We start from the raw sequence: 26,808 nt of genomic DNA, 5'->3' as shown, positions 1-26,808 counted from the left end.
ACCAAGTTCTGACCGGTGGAGTGTATCGACTGCGGGATGCATCGACTAGTCGACTCGAGCCGAACCCATGGAACGCAGCGAGGCTCCGAAGATTCTACGCCTAACACCGAACTTTATGTTAGTCCCCTCCCTTTGTCCATTTTCTGCATATGCATCATCTGTCTTGTTTCCCTTTCTTTCTTTTATTTCTCTAGGCCTTTAAGGGTCACCTTGTGCCTCACTCATACATCATAGATGCGCTAGCCGCACTCTTCATACCTGGGGGCTTCTTTCACAGAAGCTTAAATTATTTACCTGGGCCTCACGCCAAACACATGTGTTATACTTCTGCATGTACCTTTTTTCACCATTATATGCATCGATATGACTTAAGTTTTGGCCAGGCTGGGTTGTCTAGCTCTTGTATTTATGCCCTACGTTCCCGTTCATTCGGCTAGGGCATAAGGGGAGCACCTCTGTGATTGTTACCGCCGGGTCAGCCGAATGTGTACCTCAGACTGGGTGAAGCCGAAAGCTAGCGTTCTTAAGAGAATATTTGGTCGGTGAACAAAAGATGACTTTTATTTATTATCCATATCTGCCCCCAGATGCTTTCTCTATGCTTCTTGTCGCAGTTCGGACATGCACTTTAGGGCATGCTTACCCAGGGAAAGGAACCCTTAACGGAACTATTCTGTCTGGAAGATGTTTCTTACTACCCATGCAATATAATATAACTAGTTGGGCACTTGTCTGATAAAGCACTAATGACCCCTACGCCTGGTCTCCATGCATGCCCCGGTTCTTACATAACCGAGAGGGTATTCGGATACACTCCGGACTGTCGGGTCCCAAGGTTGAAGCGAAAAGGTCCGCCACGACAAACGATCTACTATCCGGCTAGAAGGCATTATACATGTCACTTTAAAATTACATAGTCAATTTGACTGGTTGAATTCCTCTTCAATGTCATCCAATAGGCTGTCTAGTCTACAGTCCTGTTGGGAATACTTTGTGGCCAATTCTACTTGGCCGTACACTAAGCTCACAGGGATCTCCTTCCCGTCAGGCCCCACAGGTCTGACTTCGGCCATGTGGTTCGGGTCAGCCTTCATGTACCGTGTCTTCACCATTGCCCAGGCTTCCCTGGCGCCCTGACGGCAGGCCGATATCTTCCATAATCGGAAGCGCCGCCATGCTCCCTTCAGCTTTTCTGCAAGCTCTCCAAGGCCTTCGGGTATGGAGACGGATGGCCACAAGGCCTGGGCGACGCCTTGCATCACCTGCCGAACTCGTTCGTGCAACTGTGAGAGCTCGGGAAGAAGATCACCCGTTGAACCAGGCATCTCCTCGGCAGGATGACCTGTTAGCATACCTACAGATATAACTCTGTCAGTCAGCTTCCTCGCCGAACTCTTTTCCAAAGTTCGTTCAAACACTTACTAAATATGCCGCGTCGAAGCCGCCGATTCTCCTTAACAGAGTCCGACAGTTGGGCACGAACATCTTTTAGTTCTACGCCCAGCTTGGTGTTGGCATCTAGGAGATCATTCTTCTCCTGCCTCACCCTCGTAAGCACGCTCTCACCGGCCTTCAGCTGGCGTATGAGCTGTTGCTTATCCGGATTTACTCCAGCGTCATCTGCATTTTTCTCATCAAATCTGCATATACGTCGCATTCTAATATGAGACTCATCATTCGAAGGATATGTTACCAGAGGGGGTCTCTTTGGGCTCCCCTGCTGCGGCCAGTGCGGCCTGTAGTTGGGCTTTGCACTCTTCCAGCTCCTGGGACAGTCGAGTATTCTTTTCTGTAAGAACCTGCATAGCAAATGATCCTTAAATCAGTTATCCTAACTGTTTCAAGTCTCAGGGGATACTGATATATATAATCATCAAATTTTTCTCACCCGTATGTCTTTTACATACTGCTCCGTGGCTCTGGCTAGACCATTTTGAGCGGCACGGAGGTGCGCGTCTCCCGAGTTGAATGCATCCAATGCCTCTTGGGAGAAACAAGCGTCACAAAGAATAGTGCGGCGACGCCTGTGGTTCATAGAACTTTCCACTTCGGAATGGGTGGCGGACAGTTTGTCCGCATCCTCTGTCGGAGGAGCGCCCGGCGCACGCCTCATATTCGTTCCCGCCTCCGAATCCGGCCTTAGAGCCTGGCTGGTGGAGGCGCGATGGGTAGCCTCTCCGGGTATAGTCCGGCTAGCGCTCTTTTTCCTGAAAAGAAGGCATGGGTGTTAGTGTGCCTCTGAGAATAATGGCTTGCAATAAAGACGGTGCGTTGTACCGCTGCGCTGGTGTCTAAATCCGGACCGCGGGTCTTTTCAGCCCACCCGGCCTCATGGCCCCTTGTTGGCTAGTTGCCACAGGCTCGGCCTTCTGCCCCGAGGACCTTCCCTGCAAAAACATGGTTGTTATACGACAATCAAAAAAGCGCAAGAATGGATCCCTTTTAAGTGCTGGGACTTCGGTCTCAGTCACCTGTGAGGCTGGAACTAGCCCAGGGTAATCGGCCGTAATGGCCACCAAGGCGTTTTCATTACTCGATTGGTAAAACACCCCATCGATCAGCTCCACAGATATGTCCGGATCCTCCTGGGAGCCGGGTCAAGGGACCGTCCAGGGTCCTCGGGTTGTGGAGGAGGGCTGTTTATCTCCTTTACAGCCTGGCGCAGCTCCTGCGATGAAATTGCTAGACCGAATACTTAACTACGGGAATACGAAACGGATGGGCAAGAAAAAGTCTCCGCTTACCCAGCTCGGAGGATTGTACATAGAGAATCCTCCCTGCGGGTTCACACGAAGGAACTCCTCCTCTTCTCCCTTATACAAAGTGGACAAGATCTTTATTAGATCAGCAGCCGATCCCGACCCTTTGCGGCCGTGGCGGGTGGTGTCATCCTCCCCGTTGATATCCCACATGGGGTGGCCTCTATACTGGAGCGGCTGCACCACCCGCATGATGCATATGGCCATGACCTCGATCATGGTCAATCCGGATCGAGCTAAAAAACTTATCCGGCTCATCAGGTAAAGAATGTCCCTGTCATCTTCCTCCAGGGAGCTCCGTGGACGCCAGCTCCGGTGCTTTTTCAAAGGGGCGTTGTTGAACTCAGGAAGGCCGATCCGAATAGGATCCAGGAGGGGGACGTCTTCTATATAAAACCATTCTGAAGGCAAGTCTTCGGACGTCTTCTTTGGGGTCCCGGACAGGTATCCGGTTCCGGCAATACGCCACACTTCGGCTCCGCCCACTTGATATATTGACCCCTTCTGAGAACGGGGCACAAGGCAGAACAGCTTCTTCCACAGAGCAAAATGAGCCTCACAGCCCAAAAACAACTCGCAAAGGGCTACGAATCCCGCGATATGCAGCAGGGAGGCAGGCGTGAGGTTGTGCAACTGGAGGTCGTAGAACTCCAGGAGCCCCCGAAGAAATGGATGAATTGGGAATCCGAGCCCTCTTACCAAATAAGGGACAAGGCATACCCGCTCTCCCTTGGAGGGATTGGGAAGGCTCTCCGCTTGCTCTTCGCCATTATAGGTGGTAAGCCCGGCTCGAACCGGGACCAGGTACGCTGGGGGAAGAAATCCCTTGGTCTTAAGCATCACTAATTTGCTGTGCGGGACGGAACATCTCTCCCAATCTTCAGGCTTGGAGCTAGGGGGTGAGAGGAGGAGCTGCGTCGACTGGCCATGATGGAATGGGTCTCTGTCGGGTGCGCTCCGATGAAGGCTCGCCGAGCGAGGATGGTGTGATTTGGATCTGAATCCTCGTCTTTTTAATAGGCGGCTCATTCATACAGCTAGGGGGTAAATGTGAAAACGCCCTGGCTCTTCACATTCGCTCGACATGTGGAAAGTGGCCATTATTAGGCGTGGAAGCCAAGGAGTGCAACATTCACAAGAGACCGGACACTATTTTGACAGGTACACAGAATTTAGAGAGGAACCTGCCTTGCAATGCCGAAGACAATACTGCGCGCCGGACTCATCGTCATTGAAGCCTGGTTCGGGGGCTATTGAGGGAGTCCTGGATTAGGGGGTCTCCGGACAGCCGGACTATCTCCATTGGCCGGACTGTTAGACTATGAAGATACAAGATTGAAGACTTCGCCTCGTGTCCGGATGGGACTCTACTTGGCGTGGAAGGCAAGCTAGGCAATACAGATATGAATATCTCCTCCTTTGTAACCAACCTTGTGTAACCCTAACCCTCTCCGGTGTCTATATAAACCGAAGGGTTTTAGTCCGTAGGACAACAACCATAACATACAATCATACCATAGGCTAGCTTCTAGGGTTTAGCCTCTCTGATCTCGTGGTAGATCTACTCTTGCACTGCCCATATCATCAATATTAATCAAGCAGGACATAGGGTTTTACCTCCATCAAGAGGGCCCGAACCTGGGTAAAACATCGTGTCCCCTGCCTCCTGTTACCATCCGGCCTAGACACACAGTTCGGGACCCCCTACCCGAGATCCTCCGGTTTTGACACCGACACCCCCCTCTTTCCTTCTCCCTCTCCCTCCTTTCCCCTTTCCCCCTCTTCGTTGGAAGGAAAGGGGGTCGAATCTACTAGGTTTGGAGTCCTAGTAGGACTCCCCCCTTGGCATGCCTCCCCCTTGGCCGTCGTCCTCCTCCCCCCTCCTTTATATACATGGGTAGGGGGCACCCCAAAGGCACAACAGACAATCTCTTAGTCGTGTGCGGTGCCCCCTCCATAATTTGACACCTCGGTCATATCGTCGTAGTGCTTAGGCGAAGCCCTGCGCCGGTAACTTCATCATCACCTTCACCACACCGTCGTGCTGACGGAACTCTCCCTCGACCCTCTACTGGATCAAGAGCTTGAGGGATGTCATCGTGTTGAACGTGTGCTGAACACAGAGGTGTCGTACGTTCAGTACTTGGATTGGTTGGATCATGAAGACGTTCGACTACATCAATCGTGTTACTAAATGCTTCCTCTTTTGGTCTACAAGGGTGTGTGGACACACTCTCCCGTCTCGTTGCTATGCTTCTCCTAGATAGATCTTGCGTGATCGTAGGAATTTTTTTGAATTACTACGTTCCCCAACATATTAATACCCATAGTTCACATCGCCATGTGACCAACACCCAAAGGGTTTACTAGAGTCGATAGTCTAGTTCACATCGCTATGTGATTAACACCCAAAGAGTACTAAGGTGTGATCATGTTTTTCTTGTGAGAGAAGTTTATTCAACGGGTCTGCCACATTCAGATCTGTATGTATTTTGCAAATTTTCTATGTCTACAATGCTCTACATGGATCTACTCTAGCTAATTGCTCCCACTTTCAATATGTATCCAGATCGAGACTCAGAGTCGTCTGGATTAGTGTCAAAGCTTGCATCGACGTAACTCTTTACGATGAATTCTTTATCTTTATCACCTCCATAACCGAGAAATATTTCCTTAGTCCTCTTAGGTAACTAAGGAAACTTTGACCGCTATCCAGTGATACACTCCTGGATCACTATCGTACCCCCTTGCCAAACTCATGGTAAGGTACACAATAGGTCTGGTACACAGCATAGCATAATTTATAGAACCTATGGCTGAGGCACAGGGAATGACTTTCATTCTCTCTATATATTATGTCGTGCTAGGGTTTTGAGTCTTACTCAACTTCACACCTTGTAACACAGGTAAGAACCCTTTCTTTGACTGATCCTTTCCGAACTCCTTCAAAATCTTGTCAATGTATGTGCTTTCTGAAAGTCCTATCAAGCGTCCTGATCCATCTCTATAGATCTTGGTGCTCAATATATAAGCAGCTTCACCGAGGTCTTTTATTGAAAAATCTTATTCAAGTATCCTTTTATGCTATCTAGAAATTCTATATCATTCCCGATCAACAGTATGTCATCCACATATAATATCAGAAATGCTACAGAGCTCCCACTCACTTTCTTGTAAATATAGGCTTCTCTGAAAGTCTGTATAAAACCATATGTTTTGATCACCTCATCAAAGCATATATTCCAATTCCGAGATGCTTGCACCAGTCCATAAATGGATCGCTGGAGCTTGCACACTTTGTTAGCACCTTTAGGATTGACAAAACCTTCTGGTTGCATCATATACAACTCTTCTTTAAGATATCCATTAAGGAATGCAATTTTGACATCTATTTTCCAGATTTCATAAAATGCGGCAGTTGCTAATATCATTCAGACAGACTTAAGCATCGCTATGAGTGAGAAAATCTCATCATAGTCAACACCTTGAACTTGTCAAAAACATTTTTGCAACAAGTCGAGCTTTGTAGATAGTAACACTATCATCAACATCCATCTTCCTCTTGAAGATCCATTTATTCTCAATGGCTTGCCAATTATCGGGAAAGTCCACCAAAGTCCACACTTTGTTCTCATACATGGATCCTATCTCAGATTTCATGGCCTCAAGCCATTTATCAGAATCTGGGCTCATCATCACTTCCTCATAGTTCGTAGGTTCATCATGCTCTAGTAACATGACTTCCAGAACAGGATTACCGTACCACTCTGGTGCGGAACGTGCTCTGGTTGACCTACGAGGTTCAGTAGTAACTTGATCTGAAGTTTCATGATCATTATCATTAGCTTCCTCTCTAGTTGGTGTAGGCATCACTGGAACTGATTTTTGTAATGAACTACTTTCCAATTCGAGAGAAGGTACAATTACCTCATCAAGTTCTACTTTCCTCCCACTCACTTCTTTCGAGAGAAACTCCTTCTCTAGAAAGGATCCATTCTTAGCAACAAAGATATTGCCTTCGGATCTGTGATAGAAGGTGTACCCAATAGTTTCTTTTGGGTATCCTATGAAGACGCACTTCTCCGATTTGTGTTCGAGCTTATCAGGCTAAAGCTTTTTCACATAAGCATCGCAACCCCAAACTTTAAGAAACGATAGCTTAGATTTCTTGCCAAACCACAATTCATACGGTGTCATCTCAACGGATTTAGACGTTGCCCTATTTAACGTGAATGCAACTATCTTTAATGCATAACCCCAAAACGATAGTGGTAAATCGGTAAGAGGCATCATAGATCGCACCATATCTAATAAAGTACGGTTACGATGTTCGGGCACACCATTACGCTCTGGTGTTTTAGGTGGCGTGAGTTGTGAAACTATTCCACATTGTTTTAAATGAAGGCCAAACTCGTAACTCAAATATTCGCCTCCGCGATCAGATCGTAGAAACTTTATTTTCTTGTTGTGATGATTCTCCACTTCACTCTGAAATTCTTTGAACTTTTCAAATGTTTTGGACTTGTGTTTCATTAAGTAGATATACCCGTATCTGCTAAAATCATCTGTGAAGGTCATAAAATAACGATACCCGTTGCGAGCCTCAACACTCATTGGACTGCATACATCGGTATGTATTATTTCCAATAAGGCAGTGGTTTGCTCCATTGTTCCGAAGAACGGAGTTTTAGTCATCTTGCCCATGAGGCATGGTTCGCAAGTATCAAATGATTCATAATCTAGTGATTCCCAAAGCCCATCTGCATGGAGTTTCTTCATGCGCTTTACACCAATATGACCTAAACGGAAGTACCACAAGTATGTTGCACTATCATTATCAAGTTTGCATCTTTTGGCATCAATTTTATGAATATGTGTATCACTATGATCGAGATTCAATAAACCATTCACATTGGGTGTATCACCATATAAGGTTTTATTCATGTAAACAGAACAACAATTATTCTCTGACTTAAATGAATAACCATATTGCACTAAACATGCTCAACACATACACCAAATAACATTTATTTCAGGTTCAACACTAATCCCGAAGGTAGAGGGAGTGTGCGATGGTGATCGTATCAACATTGGAATTACCTCCAACACGCATCATCACCTCGTCCTTAACTAGTCTCTGTTCATTCTGCAACTCCCATTTCGAGTTACTAAATTTAGCAACTGAACCGGTATCAAATACCTAGGGGTTGCTATGAACACTAGTAAAGTACATATCAATAATCTGTATATCAAATATACCTTTGTTCACTTTGCCATCCTTCTTATCTGCCAAATATTTGGGGTAGTTCCGCTTCTAGTGACCATTTCCTTTGCAGTAGAAGCACTCAGTTTCAGGCTTGGGTCTAGCTTTGGGATTCTTCATGGGAGTGGAAACTTGCTTGCCATTCTTCTTGGAGTTCCCTTTCTTTCCCTTGCCCTTTTTCTTGAAACTATGGTCTTGTTAACCATCAACACTTGATGCTATTTGTTGATTTTTACCTTCGCTGATTTCAGCATCACGAAGAGCTTGGGAATTGTTTTTGTCATCCCTTGCATATTATAGTTCATCATGAAGTTCTAGCAACTTGGTGATAGTGACTAGAGAACTCTGTCAATCACTATCTTATCTGGAAGATTAACTCCCACTTGATTCAAGCAATTGTAGTACCCAGACATTCTCAGCACATGCTCCTGGTTGGGCTATTCTCCTCCATCCCGTAGGCAAAGTACTTGTCAGAGGTCTCATACCTCTCGACTTGGGTATGAGTTTGAAATACCAATTTCAGCTCTTGGAACATCTCATATGCTCTGTGGCATTCAAAACATTTTTGAAGTCCCGGTTCTAAGCCGTAAAGCATGGCGCATTAAACTATCAAGTAGTCATCATACCAAGCTTTGCCAAACATTCATAATGTCTGCATCTGCTCATGCAATAGGTCTATAACCTAGCGGTGCATCAAGGACATAATTCTTCTGTGCAGCAATGAGGATAATCCCCAGATCATGGACCCAGTCTGCATCATTGCTACTATCATCTTTCAACCTAGTTTCTCTAGGAACATATCAAAAATAAAACAGGGGAGCTATATGCGAGCTATTGATCTACAACATAGATATGCAAATACTATCAGGACTAAGTTCATGATAAATTAAGTTCAATTAATCATATTATTTAAGAACTCCCACTTAGATAGACATCCCTCGAGTCATCTAAATGATCACGTGATCCATATCAACTAAACCATGTCCGATCATCACATGAGATGGAGTAGTTTTCAATGGTGAACATCTCTATGTTGATCATATCTACTATATGATTCACGTTCGACCTTTCGGTCTCTAGTGTTCTGAGGCCATGTCTGTACATGCTAGGCTCGTCAAGTTTAACCCGAGTATTCTGCATGTGCAAAACTGTCTTGCACCCATTGTATGTGGATGTAGAGCTTATCACACCCGCTCATCACGTGGTGTCTCGGCATGACAAACTATTCAACGGTGCATACTCAAGGAGAACACTTATACCTTGAAATTTTAGTGAGGGATCATCTTATAATGCTACCGCCGTACTAAGCAAAATAAGATGCATAAAAGATAAACATCACATGCAATCAAAATATGTGACATGATATGGCCATCATCATCTTGTGCCTTTGATCTCCATCTCCAAAGCACTGTCATGATCTCCATCGTTACCAGCTTGACACTTTGATCTCCATCGTAGTGTCGTGGTTGTCTCGCCAACTATTGCTTCTACAACTATCGCTAACACATAGTGATGAAGTAAAGCAATTACATGGCGTTTGCATTTCATACAATAAAGCGACAACCATAAGGCTCCTGCCAGTTGCCGATAACTTTTACAAAACATGATCATATCATACAATAACGTATATCACATCATGTCTTGACCATATCACATCACAGCATGCCCTGCAAATACAAATTAGACGTACTCTACTTTGTTGTTGCAAGTTTTACATGGCTGCTACGGGCTTCTAGTAAGAACCGTTCTTACCTACGCATCAAAACCACAACAGTGATTTATCAAATTTGCTGTTTTAACCTTCAACAAGGACCGACCGCAGTCAAATTCGATTCAACTAAAGTTGGAGAAACAGACACCCGCCCGCCACCTTTATGCAAAACTAGTTGCATGTCAGTGGGTGGAACCGGTCTCATGAACGTGGTCATGTAAGGTTGGTCCGGTCCGCTTCATCCAACAATACCGCCGAATCAAAATAAGACATTAGTGGTAAGCAGTATGACGATCACCGCCCACAACTCTTTGTGTTCTACTCGTGCATATCATCTACGCATAGACCTAGCTCTGATACCACTGTTGGGGAACGTAGCATGCAATTTCAAAACTTTTCTACGCTCACGCAAGATCTATCTAGGAGATGCATAGCAACGAGAGGGGGAGAGTGTGTCCACGTACCCTCGTAGACCAAAAGCGGAAGCATTTGACAACGCGGTTGATGTAGTCGAACTTCTTCTCGTTCCGACCGATCAAGCACCGAACGTACGGCACCTCTGAGTTCTACACACGTTCAGCTCGATGACGTCCCTCGAATTCTTGATACAGCAAAGTGTTGAGGGAGAGTTCCATCAGCACGACGGCATGGTGACGGTGATGGTGAAGTGGTCCGTGCAGGGCTTCGCCTAAGCACTACGTGAATATGACCGAAGGCGTAAACTGTGGAGGGGGGCGCCGCACACGGCTAACAATGTTTGTTGTGTGTTCTAGCGGTACCCTCCTTCATATATATAGGTTGGAGGGGAGAAGAGGCAGCCAAGGGGTGCCCCAAGTAGGAGGAATCCTACTTGGGGTCCTCCCAATTCGGCCTCCCCCTTTCCTATTCCTATACAGAGTAGGAAGGGAAGAGGGGGAAGGGGGAACCCTATTCCCCTTTTCCTTTCCTCCTTCCCCTTTTCTACTCCAATTTGGACAGACCATATGGGAGGGGTGCACCAGCCCCCTAGCGGCTGGTCTGTCCCCCTCTTGGCCCATTAAGGCCCATGTAGTTGCCGGGGGGATGCCCGGAACCCCTTCTGGTGACCCGATATGCACCCGGTACCCCCGGAACACTTCCGGTATCTGAATATCGTTGTCCAATATATGAATCTTTACCTCTCGACCATTTCGAGACTCCTCGTCATGTTCGTGATCTCATCCGGGACTCCGAGCAACATTCGGTCACCAAATCACATAACTCATATAATACAAAATCGTCATCGAACGATAAGCGTGCGGACCATACGGGTTCGAGAACTATGTAGACATGACCGAGACACCTCTCCGGTTAATAACCAACAACGGAACCTGGATGCTTATATTGGTTCCCACATATTCTACGAAGATCTTTATCGGTCGTACCGTAATGACAACATACGTTATTCCCTTTGTCATCAGTATGTTACTTGCCCGAGATTCGATCGTCGGTATCTCCATACCTAGTTTAATCTCATTACCGACAAGTCTCTTTACTCGTTCCGTAATGCATCATCCCACAAATAACTAATTAGTCACATTGCTTGCAAGGCTTATTATGATGTGCATTACCGAGAGTGCCCAGAGATACCTCTTCGATATTGAGAGTGACAAATCCTAATCTCGATCTATGCCAACCCAACAAACACCTTCGGAGATACCTGTAGAGCATCTTTATAATCACCCACTTATGTTGTGACGTTTGATAGCGCACAAGGTATTCCTCCGGTATCCGGGAGTTGCATAATCTCATAGTCAAAGGAGTATGTATATGACATGAAGAAAGCAATAGCAATAAAACTTAACGCTCATTATGCTAAGCTAACGGATGGGTCTTGTCCATCACATCATTCTCCTAGTGATATGATCCCGTTCATCAAATGACAACACATGTTTATGGTTAGGAAACTTAACCATCTTTGATTAATAAGCTAGTTTAGTAGAGGCTTACTAGGGACACGGTGTTTTGTCTATGTATCCACACATGTATCAAGTTTACGGTTAATATAATTCTAGCATGAATAATAAAAATTTATCATGATATAAGGAAATATAAAATAACAACTTTATTATTGCCTTTAGGGCATATTTCCTTCAAATCTTCTACCTATGTTTATGCCATCGGATGCAACACATTTCTTGCCCCTAAATCGGCGAAGCTTGCATTTGATCTGTGGATCAGTCACTATGCGATAGAAGAAAGCATCATCAGGATTCTCCTGCATTGAAAAGAATCCTTAGGCGCAGACGAGAGGCAGAGAAGGGAGGATCTAAAATGTCACACTCTGCTAGTTGTAATTGTCAAACCCTAACCCTAACCGCAACCAGTGTGTACATACCCACACATCCACGTCCATGCCGGTGTAGGTCAGCTCCTCCTCCTTGCTGTTGTCTTCAAGATCTCTCCAAGAGGCCATTGCGGCGGCGGCGGCGAGGTTGAGCGACGGCGGCGGCAGCGCAGAGGGGAGCGAGAGTGAGGGTAAGTGCGAGTGAGCGAGAGTGAGCAACCACTGTTTCCTTTAAGGCAACGGGCCTACTGGCTCGGTCGATACGACTGTTGACGCCCATTAGCGCCTCACGGCCGGCTCGCGAGTGATCGGCCATGTCAAAACGCACTTAAAAACAGTTTAGTGTTTTTTGCCACTGTCAATTCTTTGATGCGGTGCAAAGTGTCATGTTTTGTAAAGTGATGGTTTTCTGAGAGCTATGACGCGAAAGTGGTGGTTCTATGCATTCTACTCGGACAAGGAAGATACGAATAAATCATGTATAGCAATAGGATTCTACTCCCGCAAACCAAAGAGCTCTAAAAGAACTTTTCGTACAGAAACCTCTACTACAATTCCTACAAAATTCCCATAATCCAAAATGTAGGGACGTTTCTTTGGTTTGAGTTTCATAGGAAACCCAAGGGTATTTCAAATCCACTCCAAGCTATTTTTTACATTTCCATGCACGAAGCCAAGGCAAAGGCTATAACTAGCATACCCCCTCCATCCGGTGAAAAATGTACATATATAAATGTTAGGATAAGTTATGAAGTGGAGTAAAAAATGCATTGAAAAGGTGCAAGTCACCATCTCTCTCCTCTTTAATTATCCAACCTCCAATGAGCTAAATGCATGTAGAAATTAAGGAGACCATGTGTATAATGTTATTGGTCTTGATTACCGTCTGATGAGAGAGAATCATTTTTTTCTACTTTAAAGTACATTGAAAAGATAGAACTACACTCTTTTGTGGACAAATTTTATAGTCAAACATACAATCTTCACCGGATGGAGGGACTAGTATTAAGTTGCTTTTACATTTGCATAAGTTTTAACCTTAATTTGACTTCTTTTTTTGGATTCCCGCGTCTATTATATTCTTGCGATTCAAACCTCTAATTATGTGTTTTTTTTCAATCATCAGTTTTCACAAACAATCCTACTGATTTCATACATTTTTCTTTTTCTTATCTTTTTGGCGAAAAGATTCAAGTCTATTATCAAAGTTCAACAGAAGTATAAATCACCTCAAACGTAACAAAAATCCATCGAGGTCTCCAGACCACCGAACGGTCACTAGCGCCGTCAGAACGAGACGTCGATGCTCCACTACAGGAGACTAATGACAACTGGCAAGTGTCCGTGGACACGCCCGACCAACGTATTGAAGTCACAATCATCGTCGTTGGAACTTGAATAGATCTAAAGCAAGTGACACCAAAGCTCACCGTCGCACACACACGACGAGAAACCCTAACATTGCAGTCCCAAGGAGACGACAAAAATCTTTGTTGGAGCTCCGTCGATTATGGCTAGATGGACGGACCCGAGGAGGAGCGGAGCCCAAAAGACAATCTCAAAGAGAAAGTGCCGCATTTGCGAGGACTAAACAATCTAACATAGCGGTTGTTTGGACAGGGCCGGCCCTGGGAGGGTGGCAGGGGGGCGGCCGCCCAGGGCCCCCGAAATCTAGGGGGCCCCTCCAGGGTTCGCAAGGAGCCCATGGCCCAGACCATAAGGAGGCATCGACCTAGACGCACACGCACGGAGAAATCCCTGTTTTCCTTCTTCCCATCGCGAGTTCGCCGCTTAGTGACGATCCTATTCCCGCGAGGGCTCCAATCGCGAGTCTCGATGCCAATGTAGATCGCTCTCCGTCATGCGGCCGGCTGGTCTTCCTCCAGGTCCCCGGTCCCGTTGTGTTATCCTCCGTTCGTGAGGTGCCTCTCATGTGCAAGACGAAGCCACCCCACTTATAGGGCCATCCCTAACCTCCTCTTTCTAGTTGGCCATGTTCATATAGTGCAGCAGCAGTCAGATCTTAGAAGGTCTCGCATATGATGCAGTACAAAATTTTAATTTCGTGTGCCCGTTGCTCTATTTCTTACTTCAATCTGGACTTTGTCGACACAACACCAATCGCCTTATCTATTGAAAAAGTTGCCTGCTATGTGTTTGATTGTCGTTCTTTGCATTCTCTCTCCAAATCATATGACTGCAAATTTAACTTAAAAATTGGAAGAAGGTCTCGGCTATACACACATAACTTCAATCCAAACATGGTTATATAATAAAGCCACTCAGACTCCCATCGGGTAGGGAAATGATCTTTTATTGTTGCAAATGGAGCTTTTAAACTTTAAACCTTTCATCTTAATGTTTACCCTCTATCAGGTATTCGATTTGTCTAATTAAGTAAAGGAATACACTATTTACAATTCTCGTTTTATTTTGAAATAATAGACAATAATAAGTTAGGTAAAGGAATGAATCTAAAAAAATGAGATTATTAGGATGATCTTTATAGTAAGGGCCCCGGGTTGCAATTTCGCCCTGGGCCCTGAAATATCAGGACCGGCCCTGTGTTTGGATGACGCCCGCACATGCCCTGCCAATCCCCGGCGCGCCAATATTTTGGCGATGAAATCTGCCGCCGCCGTTTCACCCACGTGCGGGCGTGAAAACTGAATTGCCGACTGAAATTTTGGCAGACAATCGATTTTTTGGCCTTGATCCAAACGGCAGCCCAAGCCAGTGGTCAACGCGAAAATTTTGGTAAGGCGCGGCTGGGCTATCATCCAAACAGCCCCGTAAACTACTATTCAGAGTGAAAGCACCAAGATTCCCTTTCTGCCACGAGCCATCTGAGCGGCTAGCATAGGGAAAACGAATTCATGGGTTCGTCGATGGACTCCCGAGAAAAGACAATGCTTACTTTTTCTATTCTTGTGTGCTTGAAACACTGCGAATTAACTAGGACAGGTCATTCTACATGGTTAAAATTCCAGAAGAGCTGCGAGATACTCCCCCTTTAGGACCATACTGTTTTCGATAAGAGTAGAAGGGTATTTGGAAAGTGGTTTGGGCTCTTGATTCAAAAAGACTTCATCGGAATTTTTGAGGATGTATCCCTAGACTATTTTGAAGAAAAAAGGAATCCATCCACTCAAATTTCTTTATTTTTCTTTGACATCAATCATTGCCCCAACTTTATGTAGTTTACTAATCTTAACCGTATACTACCATTGAACACGACGTGTCACTACAACCCCTCTGTTTCTTTTTCCTTCTTAGGGCCTCTTTGATTCACAGGATTTTGAAAATGTAGGCATATGAAAAGTATAGGATTGCAGTGGCATGTCAACTTGAATCCTATAGGATTAACAAAGAGTGTTTGATGCCACATGAAAAACAAAGAAAATGTAAAAAAAGGTTGAAGTGAATGTTAGATTTCCTATAAAATATAGTACAAAAGATTCCATAGGATAAATTCTTATAGGATCCAATCATATGAATCAAAAGACCGACATAGAAAAAATTCTTAAGGATTTTAATCCTTCAAAAATCTTAAAGATATCCTTGAATCAAAGGAGCCCTATCATTGCGTTACAAAAATCCGCAAATCAAAGAAATCGCGAGAGAACTTTCCCGGGCAAGAGCGATCAAAGGTTCGCTCATCTCTTCTTTGCACATGCGCGCGGCCTCTGGAATTCCCGAAACCATTTTTCCGCACACTGTCAACACACAGCTGTGCGAGTCCACGCGTCAATGCGTGCAACGCGACTGCCCGGCGCCCACGACCCCACGCCATGGGCCCCGACGCCCCGCACCGAGGAGGGAGGGAGGGAGCGAGACAAACCGCGGCCGCATTACAGCTTCCAGGTGGAAGCGGGAGCCCCGGTTTCGGCGCCACGCCGCCCGCCCCTGGTTTGCTCCCCAAGAAGAACAGAACAGAGCAGGTAGCCAGCCAGCCAGACGTGGCGAAACCGCACCCTCCCTCCCAGCCCGGCCTCATATATACCCCCGGCCTCCCCACACTCGGTTCCCCACGGATTTGTTGATCCTGTGAAGTGAGAGATCAGTTCTCGATTTCGATTCCGGGTCCGCTCAGAGAATTCCCCAGGCGAGCGAGCGAGATGGCGACCGCCGGGAAGGTGATCAAGTGCAAAGGTCCGCGCCTTGTCCTCCCCTCTCCTCTCCTCCCTCCCGGCATTTCCCGGGCCTCACTCTAAGGCGCTTGCTTGTGTTTTCGATTCCTTGCTTACTGTCCTGCTTATTTCTTCCTGCGTTCTTCCTGGGACGAATTTCGTGAGGGGTTAGCTAGGTTTTTTGCGTGATTTTGGGTGAGGATTTTATTTCCTTCCCCTTGTGGTATCATCGTCCGTGACTGCATTCTGACGACGCCCTTTCCTTGGATCCGTCCGCGGTTGCAGCCGCGGTGGCGTGGGAGGCGGGGAAGCCGCTGTCCATGGAGGAGGTGGAGGTGGCGCCGCCGCAGGCCATGGAGGTGCGCGTCAAGATCCTCTTCACCTCCCTCTGCCACACCGACGTCTACTTCTGGGAGGCCAAGGTACGCATGCGCCACCGCCGTCATGCTCGCTTCCGGTCAATAAATTATGTTCCCCTTCAGTTTTGTGGCTGACTTGCGCCTCCGTGGCTTCCGATGCTTAGGGGCAGACTCCCATGTTCCCTCGGATCTTCGGTCATGAAGCTGGAGGGTATGCTTCTCAAGTCTCAATTACTGTACCTTCCTTGATGAATCATTACCCTGTCTGTCTATACATGTTTACCATGCGCCTGCGATCTTATGTTTTGTTTGGTCTTCCTTCAGTTCAGCGTCTATGTCATGTCTCTCTGCTGTCTATGTTTTGTTTGGTCTTCCTTCAGCGTCTATGTTTTGTTTGCTGTTACTAGTTCCCGTCGGTGTGGAGTCTCGTTTCTATTTTCTGAATTTCTTGCACCTGTTTAGCAGTGGTAGGTTGAGTTAAGGTGACGTTTAGGACTTGCTGGATGCTTTTGCTTTGGTGATTTCGTTAATGAAATCGGAGGGAAACCCCCTCTTTTGATTTAAGTTGTGCTAATTGTTTGTTGAGAAAGGATAGGTCCATCACAGAACTGAAAACATGTGAAGTAATCATAAGAACTGTGTGTTGCCTGTGTAGACCGTTGCGGAATAATTGTTGTTGTCTGTTTTGTAATGGCGTCACTGTCGTTGGATCTTGGTAGAGCAAATATGGAACACCAGAGGTCAATATCATAAATTGGTACTAGGACTTTCGATTGACATGTCTTTCTCAAGTGAAGATACATCAGAAGATTGTTCCATGTTGCTTTAGTTGACTTGCTATATCCATCTCTTTATTTATCTGAGGTGCTCCCACATGAAGTCCTTCTATATAGATATTCTGGTCAAATTTATCTGCTGCACGTCCCGTAAACTTATTTCTCATGTGAAGATACATCAGAAATTGTTCCATGTTGCTTTAGTTGACTTGCTATAAACATGTCTTTATTTATCTGAGGTGCTCGGGCATGAAGTCCATTTATATAGATTCTGGACAAATTTATGTGTTGCATGCCCCCTGAACTTATTTGTCATCTGAAGATACATCAGGAGGGACTGGGATCAGGTGACATGCACGGTGACATGCAGCCCAAATTCAAATTTAAACATTGCGAAAAAAATTGAAAAAAATCATGCATGTTCACAGCACATATTAAGATAACCCCTAAAAATTTCAGATCAAAATTCGAAACATACATTGAGAAACGAAAAAGAGAAATCTGTCATCTGAGTTTCTCTTTTTTGTTTCTCGATGTATGTTTCGAATTTTGATCTGAAATTTTTAGGGGTTATCTTAGTATGTGCTGTGAACATGCATGATTTTTTTCATATTTTTTCGTAATGTTTAAATTTGAATTTGGGCCGCATGTCACCGTGCATGTCACTGGAGTTTGTTCCATGTTGCTTTGGTTGACTTGCTATATCCATCTCTTTATTTATCTGATGAGGTGCTCGGACATGAAGTCCTTCTGTATACATTTCTCTGAACAAATTTATGTGTTGCACGTCCCCTGAACTTATTTATGTTCACAGCATAGTGGAGAGTGTTGGAGAGGGTGTGACTGAGCTTGCCCCTGGTGACCATGTCCTCCCTGTGTTCACTGGGGAGTGTAAGGAATGCCCACATTGCAAGTCTGCAGAGAGCAACATGTGTGATCTGCTCAGGATCAACACCGACAGAGGTGTCATGATCGGGGATGGCAAGTCACGCTTCTCTATTGACGGGAAGCCGATTTACCATTTCGTAGGGACTTCCACCTTCAGTGAGTATACTGTCATGCATGTTGGTTGTGTTGCCAAGATCAACCCTGAGGCTCCCCTTGACAAAGTCTGCGTTCTTAGCTGTGGTATTTCCACTGGTAAGTTGATAAGTTGACTTCTGTTGCTGTGGTATGCTTGTTATGGCTTCATCTTATCTTGAGATGCTGAGTTGCCATTCTTTTTGTAGGTCTTGGCGCATCCATTAATGTTGCAAAACCACCAAAGGGTTCGACAGTGGCGATATTTGGGCTAGGAGCTGTTGGCCTTGCTGTAAGTGCCCTAATTCATCTCTTGATTGTTCTGCAATTGCAATTGGCATGTGCGCCTGACTTGCATCTATTTACCCCTTCATGTTTGTATGATTCAGGCTGCAGAAGGTGCAAGGATTGCAGGTGCATCAAGGATCATTGGTGTTGACTTGAACGCCAGCAGATTTGAAGAAGGTAAATACTTCTGATTTTACTATTCATGAGTTTAATCTGTTGCTTTGCGAAGATTCTGATGTTTTATATCTTGTCCATGTTCAGCTAGAAAATTTGGCTGCACGGAATTTGTGAACCCGAAAGATCACACCAAGCCAGTTCAACAGGTTTGTTTCTTCTTGTAAGGCAAAATGGTTATTCATTGTGCTTAGTGATCATAACATACAACTTATTGATGATGCCTTAGGTGCTCGCTGAGATGACAAATGGTGGAGTTGACCGCAGTGTTGAGTGCACGGGCAACGTCAATGCTATGATACAAGCATTTGAATGTGTTCATGATGTATGACTTGCTAAGACATTAATCATCCACTCAAGCATGATCATTTTGCATTGCCTCTTTTCTCTAGATGAAAACTTGAATTCTGTGATCTATATACAGGGCTGGGGTGTTGCTGTGCTGGTGGGTGTGCCGCACAAGGACGCCGAATTCAAGACCCACCCGATGAACTTCCTGAACGAGAGGACTCTCAAGGGCACCTTCTTCGGAAACTTCAAGCCGCGCACTGACCTGCCCAATGTCGTGGAGATGTACATGAGAAAGGTAAACAGGAATCGCTAATTGCTGCAGCTTGGTCTATGCTTTGCACCTTGTTGAGATATGTTGAATGCTGGACACTTTTATCTAGTCCTTGAAAACTTGAACCTCATGCTCGAACAACTTGCGATTGTGGTCAGGAGCTGGAGGTGGAGAAGTTCATCACACACAGCGTGCCGTTCTCGGAGATCAACAAGGCGTTCGACCTCATGGCGAAGGGCGAGGGCATCCGCTGCATCATCCGCATGGAGAACTAGGCCGCCTAACGCGCTTCCGATCGCTCCGATGTAATAAGCGCTGGGGTGCGGTTTCTGAACCAGATCATCGTCTGTGGTTTCGCCTTCCTTGGCAAAGTAGCGTAGTGTTAGTTCAAGTATATCTGTAATTACGTACCGGACAAGTGGCTGTACTACGAACGAGCTCTCTTTTGGCAGCAATATATGCTGCTGCTGCTACTACTATGGCCATGAGTTTCAGTTGAATGAGTCTGTTCTTAGCCTACTGATGTTTCAATGTCCCGTTGCTTTACTTTTCAGTTTTTCCTTTACTGCTCTGCTTGGCTGACTCTGCTGGGACGTGCTTATGCTAATTTGAACTGATGGTACAACTTGGTTCGAAAGTTCAGGCAATGTAGTCTACTTTCTTCTGCTTCCTGAATCTGTTAGGGTGCGTTTGGTTACAAGGGTGGTCATGAATGTGTTGGGATCGTTAAAAAATAGACATGTTTGGTTATAAAGCACATGAATGGTTCAAGTCAAAAAAAGAGAATATGCCTTGAAGATGCTGAACCGTTCCACCCAACCAAATCGGTCGAATCAAATGACCACGCTTTGCATGCATGACTATATGAGCATGACTGGTGGTCCCGTCCTAAATAATTAGCTCATCTCTTATATTCAGCCAAACGCATGAATTGAATGGTTCAATCCCAAATAAATTGGACGGTCCCAACCCACTCATATGACACCTTCAACCAAACGCATCCTTAATAATTCAGGATCAAGTGGTGGAGTATTTTGCTCTGCTCTGGATGATTATGTTGGCTGTTGCTCTCAACAGCTTGCGGAATTTGTTGGTTGTCTCTGCCATGATGCAAGGGGGAAAATGTGTAAAACCCAACATGTGAGTACTGTTTGCAAACGGTTATTATGCCAGTTCTTATCTTTTTTCGAGAAAACAGGAGGACCGTAGTTGGTCGACCCGTGCCAGCAAAACTCTGGCCCGTGGCACACTGGTCAAAAGGCAAACCATGCTCGTGATGGTACTACTACGTCAGTGAACCACCACCGGCCGATGTTGACGCAGTGACCAAGTCATCAAATCAGCCCCGTTAGTTTGACCAGACAGCGACGGCATCCGTCAGGTAAGGCCAACTCCGCCGCACGACCCCAAACGGATATCCGTTTTGTTTGGATTTTGTCCATTTGGATAGGAATTTGGGGTCGTGTTCGGACGTGTCCTGAAATATGGTGGCCGTGCGTCCAGCGTGCGGACGCATCCAGCCGTATCCTGTCCGTGTATTTTTCTTTGCAAGTCATTAACTTTTTTTATCATTCATTTTTGATACATAACAATACATCATCATATTTTGACTAGTAAAACAAGGCCAAAGAAAATAAAAACAACAAGAATACATTTTAGAAGATAGCCAACTTCCATAATTGCCCCCTTGAGTTGGGTTAGGGCCTTCTTGATGCACTCATTGTTGATCTGTGGAGGAGGCTCGATCTGGCGTCCTCCTTTCTTCTTCAAGCCAGATGTAGATGTTACTTCCTCACATCTAGTCTCGTGTCTAGTCTCTAATCTAGCAACAAGTGCACTTGTCTCATTTACAGCCTTTATGCTAGCTAAAAGTGCATGACATGTACTAAATTTCGCTCTATCAATATATCGATGTACTCTTCTTCCCAATACCAAAACTTGCATCCATTCTACACAACAAAATTTAAAGTTAGCACAACTAATCAAATCTAGAGCACAGACCGAAGCTAAAAAAAGCGCATACCCCGTCGTTAAGCACTTGATGAACACCCATCCGGGATGTTCCGGCGTTGTAGACACGCGGCGCACGACCATCCTTGGGCAGTGGTCGCACTTAATAAGTGGCAACAGTGCGCCGGCGAGCTTTTGGGCAAGCACCGAGCCCGGCCGACCATCATTCGTGTATCTGTCGGCGGACCACCGACGATGCAGATCCGAGCGGCTAGAGGAGGAGCCACTGCTTGCATGTGGCCTTGCGGCCCTGCCAGGGCCTTCCGGCCAGGTGCCCGGCCAGTCCATGGCGCGGCCCGGCCTCCCACCGCCGGCCAAGCACAAGACCGACCGGATCCGCCCCAAATCCGGCCGGCGGGAGCGCACACCAGGTGGCCGTGGTTGGGTAGCTCGGCGGCGCCTAGGGGAAGAGGCTGGACGAGCTCGTGTCCGAACTGCACGGTTGCAATGACAGCGGCGGCGACGGCGGCAGCGAGGGGAAGAGTGGGGAAGAGTGTTGGGGATGCGGCCGGAGGGAGGGAGAGGCCGGATAGAAAAAGACCCACCCTGTGCCACCGATGGGCGGGCCAGGGGAGGACACGCGCAGACGACCCGCGCGTCCGCGTGGTGTCTGTTTCACCCCAAAAGCGACGCAAACTTGAGCCGCGGATGGATTGAAAGCGGACACAAAACGAACAAAAGTCTGTTAGCTCCCGCGCGCTGAACTCTCCTTTGTTTATTTTACCTCAAACGAACGGGACCGGACAGGATAGGGTCGCGCTGTGGAGTTGGGGTAGGTCCACATGAGGAACCTTGGCAACCAAGGCGGCAGCGAACCAAGTCAGCCAAGTACTCAACTGACTGACATGTGCTTAATCTCCACGCATCAAGGACCACACGAAGCTTCCCAGCCTTGGTCCCGGGGCAACACGCGCCATGCCTTCTCCTGATCTCCTCCTCCCTATAAATGCAGCCACCACAAGAGCATCACAGCAACACAAGCTGAGCCAACGCAGAGATCGAGCGAGAAACTAAAAAAGCGAGGGAAATATCAAATATGGTGCTGGGCATGAACTGCTTCGGCGCTCCTGAAGCCGCAAGCAAGGTGTCGCCGGCGGGCAGGCGGCTGGGAGGAGAGGGAGCAGAGGCCGTGGAGCAGAGAGCGGCGGTAACAGAGGCGGCGCCAAGTGGCCACGTAGTCGGCGAGGCCAAGCAGATGGGAGGTGTTGATCAGGTGAAGGCGGCGGGGAAGGAGGGGAAGAAGAAGAGGAGCGGGGCTCCCATAGTGATGCACCACTTCCCCTTCCATTCTCGTCCTGGGCTGCTCTGAGATTTCGACCTCCGGCTGGTGTGGTCACTGGGATTTTGATGAAGCTTTTGTCAGCATTCTGCCAGAGAGTTCGCCTGTTTTGTGAGGGCTAGATTATTTGATGAGCATTGAGGGCTAGATTATTTGATGAGAATTGTATCTTGTACTCCCTCTGTCCGAAATTTCCTAATTCAAGACGGAGGGAGTATGTGTTAATATAATGTCATAAAAGTTCATTTCGGAACACTGTTTGCCACAGTATTAAAACGCATGCTCATGGAAAATAGTCACGGTCAACTAGCACTAGGGCATCCCATGGATCGTCAGATATACCACCATAGTCGTTCAATCTACAGTAACTTATATGAAAAGTCGACCAAGCCAAACAAACATGCTCGCACCAATCCAGTACCCCAATCACGCTTCAGTTTCGGTTGCGGCAAAGGAGGATTTAAGGCGTGTTCGATAGGTCACACACTCACACTAGTCGTGGCCATGGGCAACCCGGCCCGAAACGGCCCGGACCTAGATTTTGAGCCCGAAGGCCGGGCCCGGGCCTATCATTTTCACGATTTACTGAAGGGGCCCGACTCAAGGCCCGACAGGCTTTATCACTTTTGGGCCAGGCTTGGCCCAAAAAACAGGCCCGACGGTCGGGCTGGGCTTGGGCGCAAAAATCAGGCCTGACGGTCGGGCCGGGCTCGGGCCTAGGTTTACTGCCTCGGGCTTTGGTAGGCTCGGCACGAAGCCCGGCCCGACCTGGTAGATGGCCAGATATAGGTCGCACGCAGCTCAGGCTTTGGAGATGCAAAATCGGCATGTTTGATTGCATGACCTACATCGAATTCCTAGCGAGCAATAGTCAAAACGACCATTTTTGCAGAGCTAGGCTCCAGCAAGCCATGCATGCCATTCGTTTGCATGCGTTGGAAAGCGTGCAAGATGGGATGTATCGACCATTACTCCTTACTCCATTCCTTTCACCGTCCAAAGTTCAAACTGTCATTCACATCTCTTTCTTTGTGTGTGAGAGAGAGGAAAAGAAAAGAAAAGAGTAAACACACAAAAAATGTGGTTGAATTTTTTTTTCAAGCAACCGACAAATAGCAAAATTGTTTTTTCTGTGTTGGATAGACTAAAGCTATTCCCCTCTTTTGTAGAGGTGGTTATTTTTCTTTGCGGGGATAAAAGAAGTTTTATTTCAAAATTATAGAGTTACAATGAAAGGGCAAGAGATTCTTAATATACGGGTCCCATTTATGTAGCCAAACAACGATACTACATTCAGGCCTTTTGATTTGTGACTAAGGTTGCCACAACAACCAAGGTTATGCAATTAGGCTGGTCATAGTGGGGAGTAACTTAAACTAGTGTCATGCATATGACACTAGTCTAAGTTACTATCTCTATAGTGCAAAGTATCTTAGTAGTAGTGCCATAGTTTATTTCATTTATTGCCTTATAGACTCATTTTACCTCGGAAAGCGCTATGTTACAATAACATATTATGTTACTCCAAGCACCTCTCTCATCATTAAATACTTGCCACATAAGCAAAATTGTCTTGGGATATGTTAAGTTCCTACCTAAGTTACCCTCACTATGACTAGCCTTATAGCGTGTGTGACGGCGACCCGGTCCTCGAGGCCCATCGCGGGCGTGCATGTCGATGCACACTGCCCGGGCCCCTGCCTCTTGCGAGCGGGAAGCCAGTGCCACCGCTCGGCATTTCCCGTACATCCGGATCTAAGCTCACCCATAGCGCGACAATTAGTGGATAGGAGTTGGGGCCTCACCGAGAAGCACTGCCCTTCCTGGTCCTCCTACCTGCAAAGAGGTGAAGATGCGGTCGGCCGCACCGCGGTAGCTCGACGGCTCCGTGAATGGTGGGGCAGATGCCACGTTGCTGCATGGCTCCGCGCGACTGCCAACATGAATGGTGGCGACGGGTACGAAAGTGGCGGCAGCTACAACTTCGCGCCGACATGAGTATCCCGAGCCTCCTCTGCCGTCTCGTGCACCTTTTTTTTAACAAATTAAGAAGCTTTTTGGCCGTCTTGTGTAGCTGCTGGGCCCGAGGCGGAGTGGATCTTGGGCGGGTTGGGTACAACCATACAAGGAGGAAGAATGTGGGAGTAGTGGGGTGGTTGACCTGCTTTTCTTCGGTTCAGTTCGCTCCTGTTCAAAAGAATGACCAACTAGGAGAAAAAACCAAAAGCAAAAATAAACTGTCAACGTGGCAAGCGCTAAAATTGAGAGAAGAAAAACCAAGTTAAAATGTAAACACGAGGGTAAAATGTGGCACAAAGTGCAAAAGTGAAGGTACTCACCTGCCAAAATGAAAGTGAAGGTGCTCCCTCCTTCCCAAAATATAAGGCGCGGATTGACTTTTCTGGTCTTCATTGTGCAACTTTGACTATAATTTTCATGTATTCGTTACAAGACAAATACGATGATGCCATTTATACATATTCAATCAATATACTTTGATATATATTAATGGTTAAAGTCGTGCATAAAAAACCGCCTTATATTTTAGGAAAGAGGAAGTATAAATTAAGGATTTTCTCCGGGTTAAAAATGAAATTAACTCTTATTTTATTAATGTCCACACCGGAGGCCTCCCCCTTGTTAGAATCCTGACTCCATCCCTGATCACGGCTGTCCGGTTGGATGCCCACCAAGGCATTTTTCCTCTCCCCGTACATGTGCAAATGGATAGCGACCTTGGCAACCAAGAAAATGGATATCGACAAGATTCGTCAGACAAGTCAGCGACGAAGAACCTTGGCAACCAAGGCGCGCGGCAGCCACCGTGACGATCAAGTCAAATAATCATCTGACCTCGTGCTTCCGCTCACATCCGTCGTTTTCGTCCTGGACGAACCTTCACGCAGCTTTCTCCCCTCAGCTTCTCTCTCTTCGCCCCTCACAACTTATATATAAGTGTCGCACTACTAGATCCTCAACATAGCAGCAAATAGCACAGGAAGCAACAACGAGAGGGCCCAACACACACACACACACACACACACACACACAGAGAAAGAGAGAGTGCCTGAAGTGATGGTGTGGTCTACCAGCAAGCAACAAGGAGGAGAGCGAGAAGAATCGAAGCAGCACAAAATGGTAAAAGAGGTGAAGACACCTATCTTCACGCATCAGCTCTCCTTCCATTCTCTTCCCCTTAACAAAGTCAAGAACATCGAGGTCGACCGCTTGAGGCTGTCCTTCACGACGCCGAAAAATTCTACGCTGGTCCCCGTTGATTCCGGTTCTGATGAAGAGAGTGACGAAGATCGAGGCTGTTCGGACATCGATTCTAAGCCTATGGACGAAGGGTTAGATCACATCTGTAGTGGTCTGCATGCTATTCCCCGGAAAAACAAAGCAAGATCGGCCAAGAAAAGATCCCATAAGATCAGCTCTAGGAAATTCTACAAAATATTCAGTTGAGGGGCCTTTTTTTTGGAGTGTATATGGGATCTCGAGGACTGGCTGAATTCAGATAGCCTCCTCTTTGGTCAAAGTGTACAATTTGGATTTCATTGCTGATTCTCCATACATTGTAAAATTTGTACGCGCGCATGTATAGCTTCTGATCTTGAATGGTAATCGTTATTACGTTTTGGGCAATGTGTGTGTGCCAGGTTTATGCGTGTAGCGCAGTCCGCCTCAAGAAACCTTGCTGCCGACCGAAAAAACTTGGATTTGGAAAATCGATGTATGTTCTTTTTTACGTGGGATATTTCTTTTATAAATGATGTTTTATTAACTTAATATATAGCATTAAGCGGATACAACACATTATGAGCGACATCCAGCCTCTGCATATCCAAGATGCACACAATCAAAAATAATGAGTCCGACTAAATATAAAACAAAACGATAGATGGGCATTAGTAAAACCTTATAAGGCTGACAATATGCCTATGTTGCAGGAGGAGGCGATTCGATCTGAAGATTATGTTATCACCCATGTTGGGTGAAAACCTTTCCAGACACCCGCTTTAACCGTGTACATACCGTCTTGAACAACGGTCGGTAATTCATACGATTTAATATAGACCACATACGAAGCTGATGCGTACAACGAAAAATAACCTGCCACGAAGAAGAGAGTTTGCCATTGAAAAGAAAATCGTTTCTACTTAGCCAAACCG

General features: G+C 46.3%; 2 protein-coding genes across 2 annotated transcripts; both read left to right on the top strand.

Annotated features, from left to right (window-relative positions):
• Positions 1-16,018: 16,018 nt before the first annotated feature.
• On the top strand, positions 16,019-19,866 carry LOC119286350 (alcohol dehydrogenase 1). Its single transcript, XM_037565726.1, has 10 exons — positions 16,019-16,190; positions 16,454-16,590; positions 16,692-16,738; positions 18,118-18,443; positions 18,533-18,615; positions 18,713-18,788; positions 18,873-18,934; positions 19,015-19,110; positions 19,210-19,371; positions 19,506-19,866. The coding sequence occupies exons 1-10, from the start codon at positions 16,157-16,159 to the stop codon at positions 19,620-19,622; spliced, it is 1,140 nt and encodes a 379-aa protein (XP_037421623.1). The 5' UTR covers positions 16,019-16,156; the 3' UTR covers positions 19,623-19,866.
• Positions 19,867-22,349: 2,483 nt separating this feature from the next.
• On the top strand, positions 22,350-22,889 carry LOC119289000. Its single transcript, XM_037568452.1, has one exon. It carries the CDS (start codon positions 22,394-22,396, stop codon positions 22,664-22,666), a length of 273 nt encoding a protein of 90 aa, XP_037424349.1. The 5' UTR covers positions 22,350-22,393; the 3' UTR covers positions 22,667-22,889.
• Positions 22,890-26,808: the final 3,919 nt, after the last annotated feature.

This window comes from Triticum dicoccoides, chromosome 4A, assembly GCF_002162155.2.
Source record: "Triticum dicoccoides isolate Atlit2015 ecotype Zavitan chromosome 4A, WEW_v2.0, whole genome shotgun sequence".
Lineage (NCBI taxonomy): Eukaryota > Viridiplantae > Streptophyta > Magnoliopsida > Poales > Poaceae > Triticum > Triticum dicoccoides.
Note: the sequence above shows the minus strand (reverse complement) of the source record. Positions and strands in the feature narration are given on the sequence as shown.

Excerpts from the sequence above, each read along its gene's own strand:
- LOC119289000 (XM_037568452.1), top strand. The coding sequence starts at position 22,394 with ATGGTGCTGGGCATGAACTGCTTCGGCGCTCCTGAAGCCGCAAGCAAG.
- LOC119286350 (XM_037565726.1), top strand. The coding sequence starts at position 16,157 with ATGGCGACCGCCGGGAAGGTGATCAAGTGCAAAG. Across the intron at positions 18,935-19,014 it reads ACACCAAGCCAGTTCAACAG|GTGCTCGCTGAGATGACAAA; the intron begins GTTTGTTTCTTC and ends ATGATGCCTTAG. Across the intron at positions 19,372-19,505 it reads TGGAGATGTACATGAGAAAG|GAGCTGGAGGTGGAGAAGTT; the intron begins GTAAACAGGAAT and ends GATTGTGGTCAG.